Genomic DNA, 9,683 nt, shown 5'->3' with positions numbered 1-9,683 from the left:
CATGTACGCAAGTTTTAACATACCCTTCTGTTCCAAAAGACAATGGGCTAGTTTGCAGGCAACGCTAAACCATGGCTTGGCATTACATGCCTGAGCCTCTGAATGCCCCCCCTTCCCTTTCCACTGTGTGACCAGAAAGACAAGCACATAGAGATTCCGTTCTGCTTTCCCCAATTTCTGGCTTGCTGGTATGTTTGAACAGAAGTGTGGTTTAAAAAATAAACTCTAGTATGTTAAAACAAGTCAAGGTTTGAAGTTAGCTTATTTTGCAACTGACCAACTGCATTTCTCCTGGTTGTGCAGAAAGAGGGCTGTAGCTCAGTGGTAGACCATCTGTTTTGCATGCAAAAGGTCCCAGGTTTAAACCCCAGCACCTACATGTTTCTTTAATTTCTTTTATTCAAGAAAATTTATATACCACTAGCATGTAAGGAAAACCTCTGAAGTAGAGTTGGGAATGTCCCTTGCTTGAAACCCTGGAGAGCCACTTCCAGTTGGTGAAGATAGTACTGACCTAGATGGACCAGTGGCCTGTCTCAGTATAAGACAGCTTCCTATATTCCTATGAGGGGAGGTGGGAGTCTTTGAGTCCAAGGCTTTGATGAGACTCACAGGGGCTATTGCACCTAACCCTAAGTCATGGTTTAGCATTGCGTGCAAACCAGGCCAATTGCTATGCACAACAGGTGTTCATGCACCACCCAGATTTATGATGCTCAGACAGTCCAGGACAGTGCATTATTATCCAACCAATGCAGCAAGATTTATATACCACTTAATTTAAAAAAATTATTAAGCTGTTTACATAAAATACTCATTAAATAGATAAAAACAGACTTTAAAAACAGCACACTATAAAATTTATCAAAATATAGATACAATCAACAGTTTTAGAAACAGGTGTATGTAATAAAATAATGTTGCCCTTCAGTGTTTTAGCCACTGCAGAACAAGCTACACTGCTGCAATCCAAAACAACTCATCTAGTCAACTGCCAGGAGCAGCTCCCAACATAGAGGGTGCAGAGGGTGCCTGAGATCACTCATTCCCCAGTCTGCTTAATGAAACTGTCACGAAGGACAATTAAAAAAACCCAAGTTTGTACATGACTAATAGAGCACTTTTAAATGCTGCTGTTCCTTCAATTCAGTAATAGAGGCCTGAGTGCTCAGATCGGCAATCCATTTAGAGCCATATGCGCAAGCTCTAAGTGTGTGGCCTAGTTCCTGGCAACCCCTCCGCTTAGTTTATTCATGGTCAAGTCAGTTTCATTTGTATTGGAGTATTTATTCAAATGAAGTGAAGGTTAAAGTATTACTATTTGCAGGGTGGGGGAGGTGCGCTGGACAATGAATGCACAAGCAGCAGCAGAAGGATTTCCCTACAAAATAACTTTCCAAGCCCATTGAGTTGCAAAACACCTACAAGTCACAAATCAGTATGTACACCGATCAAGCTACCCATGTATACCCAACCCACTCAAAGTGAAGTGTTAAAGAACATTGTGCCTAACCAAATAGGGCCAAGTCTGAGCTTGTGGGCTAAATGGAAGAGGTGCCTAGTTGGGTGTAACTTAGCAAAGGCTGCCAATCCTCCAGGGAATGGGGGCGGGAGAGTGTTCCCACTTACACAAGGGAGCTGAGGGCTGCTTGTCCTAGATGATGCTGTTGCCAGGCAGATACTTGTCCTAATGACAGCATTCCTGGGGAGTTAAAACCCTGCAGGGCCGACAGGTCTGCACTAGTCAAGGAATAATCTGAAAGGAAGAAAGGAGCAAGAAAGGGGAAAAAATTATTTGTACCATGTATTCATCTGAAAGTGTAAGTTTCAGTTTCACAGATTCGTGGGCTGACACCAGCCAGCACTGTGTTGAGGACAGGCATTTGAATCCATGACAACTCCCTCAGGCACACTATGGCAGAACGGCTTTGAGCCTGGTTTGGAAGACTGTGATCTTAAAACTGCTAAATTCACCTCAAGACCCAAAGGGTGAATTTTCTCTATACCATTATTAAAAAGTGTAATTCACACATGCCCTCCATTCAAGTGACTCTCAAGGCTAGGCCCAAAGAGAACTAATGGTTCTAAAGCTCTATTTCCCCCCTCTATGTTCCTGTATAATTCACTCAAAAGAAAATGGACAAATGTAGCCCTTTTCTTTCTTCTCTCTCTTGACCTTCACCTAGTCTCCTGTGTAGTGCTAAATGGCTCAGGTCAGGTTGAGTCCCAAATCTGAGCTTTTTTATTGCTATATTGCAGGGGTGGGTAGGTCTGGTTCTGGAGAGGGAGAAAGGTGTGCTTTCAATTTTACTTCCTCCAGAAATATTCCTATATAGCATAGCAAGAGGGATTGCGCTCACAACATCCTCGTAAACTTAACTCTCTAGGATTCTTACTATAAGTCTGAAACAGCCAACTTCCTTCTTCTTCCTCCCCGCAGCCCCCACCCCTGCAAAAACTGGAATGTCTGAACTGTTCTCAAACATACACTTAACTGATAAGACTCACACAGTCTGCTGATTTTTGGTACCTTTGCACCATCCCTACCCCTTGCTACCCACATTCTCTAAGTCCTGGGACCTGACAGATGTTTTGAGGCAGTTTAGGGATTTTAAATGTTCTTCTTCTTTTCTTTTAACATCCACTGGCTACTAAGCTCACCAAGCGAGACGAATAAAAAAGCATACTCAAATAAATTAGGCTATTAAAATTTCAATAAAACCACAAGCACAATGTAATACAAACACTTCCAATGTACAAACTTTCTGCATGCCAAAGTTACTCCCCAAGAATACAGAGGCAGCTGCCTAGTTTTGGGGTGCCCCTGGTTTCACTTCCAAACTGATAGGCACTCAACCACCTGAATTCACTGTCAGATTCACTGTTAAAGTGCATGATGAAATCTACAGCTTTAAAACCAGCACTTTGCAACCCCTGTAAGTTCACGGCAAGCGAAACTAGTAAGGAATGTTATTCGGACAATGAAATTTGGTAAGGCAGAAATCCATTCCACACCAGCAAAAGTTGCAAATGCTGATATGAAAGGAGAAACTCCAACGTCAGTCTCCAAGTAGCATGGATTTTACATCAAACTCATTCCTTGGAAGCTATGAGATTGGTTCAAAGGGGACTCTCCCAAGTTACTTGTGGCTTTGTCTCATGCCCTTTTGGTTTCCAAGGCATATTGCTACCATCTTTCCAGACTACAGTGCCATCAAAACAAAAGGCAAAATAAACTCCCCACCATTAATTCTGCTGTTATTTTCGCTCTTGGGGGATGAATGTTGAAACACTGGCAGGAGCTGTGTGCCTGTGCATGACAGTCTCTTATCTGCTTTCTGCTTGCAAGTCAAAGTACAAGAATCCTTGATAGAATTTATATACCAAAAATGAATTCTAGGTGCACGTTCATAAGGAAGGAAAGAATGATGGAATTAACAGCAAGCTCCCATGGACAGCATAACAAAGACTGAAGAACTGCATGTTACCTGTCTTTTTTTTAGACCCATTTTTCATTTTACGTGCTGCGAAGTGGCTGACTCAAACAGTTGAAGGCAACAACATCTCTCTCAAAAGTTGCATGAATGCAGCATGCAAAACTAAACCTCTATGTTCTTGACCAATTAGATATTTGAGTTTTAAATCTAGGATATATAGTACTTAGAGTGTTATCACTACTGATTCACACATAAGAAGTTATTTCAGTTCATAATTATCACTTGTTTTTCCTTTGAATTTGGAAAGAGAGCTGTAAAAGCTTTTCTACACTTAATCACGTTCTAATACAGCTTTATATATGCTCTACCCTCTTGGGGGGAAAGGAGATAAAAGTGTGTTCCCGTGAGACAGATACAATTTTCATCTCTGGGTGGTTTTTTTTTAAATCCATAAATTATCATCTAGGATATCAGAGACTGAAGTCAAGAGAACTTCCTTGGACTTCAAAATCAAGAATACTTGAGTATGCAAAATCAATCCAAAAACCATAATGCATGTTGCTTTTGTCTCTGGTGTTTATTATTATTATTATTATTATTATTATTATTATTATTATGCTTTCATTTTGTCTTTTTATGTTGTGAAGCGCCCTGTGATCTTCAGATAAAAAGGTGGTATACAAATTTAATAAATAAAATAAAATAAATGTAAGTCAGATCAGAGACATCTTTTAAATTAGGTCTGAATGTTCATGAAAGAAGTGTGAGCATCTAATAGGGCCTACAGCACTATTAAGAGAGGTCAAAGTCCTTCAGTTATATTTTAACAGGAGCTTCTAGGGATTGAATCGTCTTTGAGATACAACAGTTTAAACCTCAGATGCTTGATTACGCATCTCTCCAGGAGCTCATCCCTGCAAATTTGCTGTGCCAGCAAGTAGGTGATTAGGATAAGACACACCAACTGCTGTGCCAGCACAATGTCAAAGGAGTCCAATATGACATTGCCATAGATGCTTGAGTTCCTATAGCAAAAACAGGGTAGATGGGACCTCTCAGTGACCACACTAAATGCTTAACAAGGTACTAGGTTATTATTTGTAAAGACAGGTTTTGTTTTTATTTTCTGGGGTCTCCTCACTGCTTGCTTTTTACCAACAAGACTTATTTTGTTTTTAACTTCAAGCTTTCACGAAGCAGCTATGACAGCTTGCTACAGAAATGTCTGCACATTAGATATTGATAAGTTCAGGGACTAAGTCAAACTATCATGATTTAAATTAAAATAACTATCTAGCATACTTCAGAAAAATGTTTAAAAGGAAAAAAAGAACACTGGCAAGATATAGCTGCCTCAGAGATTCAAACAGCTGACCAACATATTACACAGAATGAAGTGGCAGAATTCTGGAGTGTACCACTTTGGACTGCAAGTGAGGCAGGTCATATTCTCAACTATAGAACACCCCCTACAAGAAACCTTCCATGGTGCCTACTACTTTGCTATCATTTGGGTGCCAGGCAAATAACTTTTAATTTCACTGGCATTTAAACGCTTAGCTTTTCAAATTTAAGACATTTAAAAGACCATTAAGTTTTTATTTACTGGAGTTTTAAATCTTGTGTTATTCTCAGTGGCTTCTCCCCCCAAAAAAACAAAACCCAGGGGAGAAGGGAGAGCAAACAAGTGAATAGCTTACCAGTGTTGTAAGCTGTAGGCATTGCAGAGTACACCAATCCTTGTGGGGGCAAGCTTGGAGTTGTCACAGACACAACTGGTGTTGCAAGAGGCTGCGTAGATTGAGAGCTGCTTAACCGCTGTGTGTTCTGTAAAAAAATTTTTTAACAAGAACATAGAACCCAGTTAAGGCAAATCCACAATGAAATTTAAACACAGGTTGAGGCAACATCTTCCTTGTCTATGGCTTTTGTGTAATATTTCTTGAAAGCCAAGACAAACCATCAGAGAGAGAAAAATGTAAACCTATTTCTGAGCCACTGTCATTCAGAGGAGAGAGTGCTGGGATGCAACGACTAACTTAGGACCAGTCACACTCAACTCCATATGAGCATTCTGTAAAATGGAGCATAAGAGGTAAGGCCATAAGTAGTACTAGATGAAGTAATATACCATGCATTGTGTGCAGTATTATCAACCCAACTGCACCAAAAGGAGATTGTGCACACACCACAAAATAAATGCAACTCTCAAAAGTCACCCTCCACGCTAATAATATGCCTTGTGAAAGAAGAGTTTCTACAGATGATACGAAACTAGTTCAGGTCCACATGTAAGAAGCTGAGAGGGTTTGAATTTGTTTGGTTTCTTCGGTCAAGGTGCAATGAAGTGGGTTTGGGGCGGGGGGCAGGAATTGCTGAGAAAAATGGAGCTGTCTAAGCAACTGAATTTCAAGACTGAAAAATCTAGCTCTGCGACAAGCTAAACCCAATAAGCAGGTCAGGAAGCTGCCCGAGGTGCTAGATTTCAAGAGAGGCCAGGCTACTCTGCAAAACCTACAGTGAGCTGGTGTGGGGGGTAAAGAGGAAGAGAGAAATATGTAGCAGCCTCTGCCACTACAGTCTGGGACAGTACTGTATTATCTCCCCCTATTATCTCCCCAACTGCAGCCCTTTCCACCTGGTCTACTCATTTATGCAGCAAAGGGTGGGTGGAGAGGTCCGGTCAGGAAAATCCTTGTGAAGACCTTACAATCCCTATTCCCTGTCTAGAAAAAGGCATGGTATGGAGAAGGCACACTGAAATATTTGCCTAGAGCAGCAATATAGCCTGAGCTACCTTCAACTTGTATGACAAACATATGACCTAGTTGCTTGGAGGAGGTTTTTTCTCCAACTAGCTGCATACTTTCCTGCAGGAAGCAACTCACACCACCAGAGGGCAACCCTCTCCTATAGCTTGCATACTTGAAACCACTCTTTGCCCTTGTCTACTGAAATTGAGAGCTACTTCAGCGTTGCACTTTTGACAGGTTGCAAGATTTAGCACAGTCACACACACACCCAACGCAAACAGTGCAATTCTGATGGAAGGAGAATGTATGGATGTAACAAATAAACACAGAGCACAATAAAGGCAACACTGGATGCTTAAACGGAATTAAAATAAGCATGCATCTCCTTTGAGTGGTTTGGGGGTGCGGTGCAGATACACGCCAAGTCTCATGTGTATGCGCTCAAATGTTATAAAATGTAAAAGCAGCCTTCAGCTAGATGACCAGGACTGCAGACTGAGTTTGAACCTTGTAAGCAAAGCAGTAGATGCCTTGCCTGCATTTTATGCATTCATTATTTGAAATGGGAGGCTTTAGCATGAAGCTCATCATCATACTAGAAATGCTTCAAATAAATTCAAGGAACATCTTCCGTAGCCTGTTGAAGTGGACTCTAATCCTCAAAAGCTTATGCCATCATAAATTTGTTGTGTCTTTACAGTGCACACACAAGACTTGTTGCAACAGACTAACACAGCTACACCCTCCGCAAGTTGTTCATAGGAACCACTGGGCCATGAGTGTGAATCACTGGCTAACCTTATGTTGACCAACTCTGCACATCTTTAGCTCCCAGTTTATAAAACCATCTACTTCACAGAATGTGAATATGGAAGGTGCCAAAATAGTTATTTGCCTTGTGCCTTACGGATAAATATCTGCAGCAGGACATTAATTAGATGGCCTTCCAGGTTCCCTTCCAAGTATTATTTTATGTGTTTGGCATTTGCCAGTTGGGTGCTTGTAATGTGAAATGGTAACTTCATTCGCACAGATTCCATGGGTCTATTCCAATGAACAGACAAATCTGGGACTTAGACTCAACCCCTCTGTCACTGACAGCCATCCAGTTCCAAAGTAATGGTGAAGCTTGAACTAACCACAAGATAGGATATCAGACTATTCACATTGCATAAATACCACCCTGTGAAGAGCGTGGTCTGAAAAGCTACAATTTTGCTGTATTTTGGAGAATAGGTGAATTATGGAAAGCCCTTAACGTAACACGTTTTTTTCTTTTTTGTAACTGAACAGTTATCTGCCCTGCTTCTTATGAAGAAGCAGAACTACACAACAGATTATGCACTGAGGTCCTAAAGAACTTTGCTGTGAAACTAGCAGAACTTTGCTGCAAGACCCACAAGACAAGCAATACAAACATGACTTAAAATAGCACACGATAGTGACTTCGTTAGCAGAATTCTGCTAAGTGCCCCTTGTTACTTTAGCATTTTCCTAGGGAAAAGACGTTTTTCCCTCTGGAAGTTGAGCACAGGTGCAACAAATTACAGGGCTTTTGATAATCACTAGCACTTAGCATATGGATGCAGAGAAGCAAAAGGTTGTTTGTTGATAAGCTCCATTACACCTTGTACAGAACTTTATATTTCGGTTTGAAAACACACACGTAGTACCCAACACGATGCATTTGCCAAGACAAACACAGCAATCCCATGCTTTCATGCAACAAGAGCCCCATATCAGCAACATGTCTGGGGTTAAAATAATTGATAAAAAGCACTACAATAATTCCACACAGGTTTGTAATAAATCAGTTCTTTCCAAAATGATTGCACTAGAACAGCAAAGACAGCCAGGTTCCGGTCAACAAAGAAAGAGCTTTATATGTGCCAGTGACCAAATCATAAAAAATACTTTGTGAAAAACCTTTTTAAAAGGCTAAAACATTTCCCCTCCCCACTAGATTGGAAAATAGCTTGCAATTGTATGTTTCTTTTGGTAAACAGGGAACCCCCTTGTGGTTTGCTTCTCTTGTAGAGCATGAAATTAACTTGATCTCTAAAATGGTGACCTCACCAGGAATGATGTAATCTCCAAGAAGCAAAGCAGCAGCAGCAACACAGGAACTGTATTACAATTTGCAGAACTTCATGAGTGAAGTAAATCACTGCAGAGTTTGACATGGAATATAAGGTGCCTTAGAAGAAAATTTCAAGGCTCCTCAATGTGCACAGTGGACAGTTGCTGTTAGAGGCTCTGTTCCAACGTTCCCCTTTGCAACACCACTGGTAAAAACATTAACGTTTTTGGCAAATATTTATTAGTTTTCTATATTCTGTTGGTCAATGTAGAAACTTGAAATAAACCAATCACAACCGGCTTCTCTCTGCAGCAAAGGGAATGTTGGTCTAAGCTACAACAGACAGTTAACATGAAAGCTCTCTGGATCTTGATGTCTCATACCAAATAGGAACCCAGACTCACCAACTCCAATTCATCCTCCTCCGACTGTACTCAGCAAATAAGAGGAATAATAAGGTTACTGAGAATAGGACAGTATTCAAGAATGAAAGAGTCGTGTTGGTGCTTAATGAGCTAGCTATTTTTAGCCTCACTAATATTCCAAAGTTACGATGTGATTCAGTAGGCAAAGAAGCATTACATTATACTATGCCAGCTTCCCAGAAGCATCTAGTTGTGGGGGAACTGGGTGCTAGGCTAGAGAGAAAGCTCTAACCCAGTAGGACTCTTCTTCTTCTTAGTACAGTAAACTTACAGCCTGTCTACTGACTCCTATTGTCAACACACAGTTGATGGGAAAAACACATTTAAAATGATCAAAAGCAAAGGATCCACACCCAAATTTGACCAATTCACAGTTACTTTAGAGAAGCCTCAATGTACTTTGCTTGGAGAAAAGCAAGCCCTTGTGCCCTTGAAAACTGCTTCCAAAAAAAACCCCACTGTTTGCCAAGTTCACATGTACATGCCCTCCAGTGCAGGAATATGAATCATGTTTACAGTACCATCTGTTTGCCCTTATAGATGGGCATGCTCTGTTGACAGTGCCTGCGTTCGAACGCAACACTAAGCCATTCACTGTGACCACTTCGCTCCTCCCTTAGTTGAGCAGGAAAACGAACCATGGAGCGCCTGGCTTTGTGTAACATCTGAACCAGTGCTTGCAAGTTTGTTTCTCACCAAACCACATTCTCAAGCCAATGTTTGTTCTTAGCTTCCTGATCAAGGTCTCTTTTGTCTTTCTCCAAGCTACTAATAAGTCAAAAAGCTAAACTTACCAATGGAGGCATCATGCCTTTGCTAGAGGGAGGGATGACAACCCGGAGGTCTGGCTTGCGACTGTTCATTCCATGGTTGCCCCCGCCAGGGGGAGGGGGAGATTTTGTAGGCATCCCTTTGCTTAGGCCATTCCCACCCCCGGTGCTGCTAAGCAGGCCGGGTGAAGCTCGTGAATTCACAAAACCATTTCCTG

At 41.2% G+C, this 9,683-nt stretch overlaps 1 protein-coding gene across 12 annotated transcripts in view; it reads right to left on the bottom strand.

Annotated features, from left to right (window-relative positions):
• The window catches only part of MEF2A (myocyte enhancer factor 2A), a 92,185-nt gene that overhangs the window by 6,358 nt on the left and 76,144 nt on the right, over positions 1 to 9,683 (bottom strand). For 6 of the 12 annotated variants that reach the window (XM_083475140.1, XM_083475134.1, XM_083475141.1 and 3 more), the window contains exons 7-10: positions 9,490 to 9,680; positions 8,654 to 8,698; positions 5,138 to 5,264; positions 1,630 to 1,756 (exon numbers count right to left, since the gene is read on the bottom strand). In XM_083475140.1, the coding sequence (XP_083331266.1) occupies positions 1,630 to 1,756; positions 5,138 to 5,264; positions 8,654 to 8,698; positions 9,490 to 9,680 (490 nt within the window). The remainder of the gene's footprint in view (positions 1 to 1,629; positions 1,757 to 5,137; positions 5,265 to 8,653; positions 8,699 to 9,489; positions 9,681 to 9,683) is intronic. The other 6 variants (XM_083475144.1, XM_083475143.1, XM_083475136.1 and 3 more) reach the window with 2 other exon arrangements.

Source organism: Podarcis liolepis (genome assembly GCF_965112155.1).
Source record: "Podarcis liolepis genome assembly, chromosome: 14".
In the NCBI taxonomy this organism is placed as follows: Eukaryota; Metazoa; Chordata; class Lepidosauria; order Squamata; family Lacertidae; genus Podarcis; species Podarcis liolepis.
This window is presented reverse-complemented; position numbering and strand designations above follow the sequence as displayed.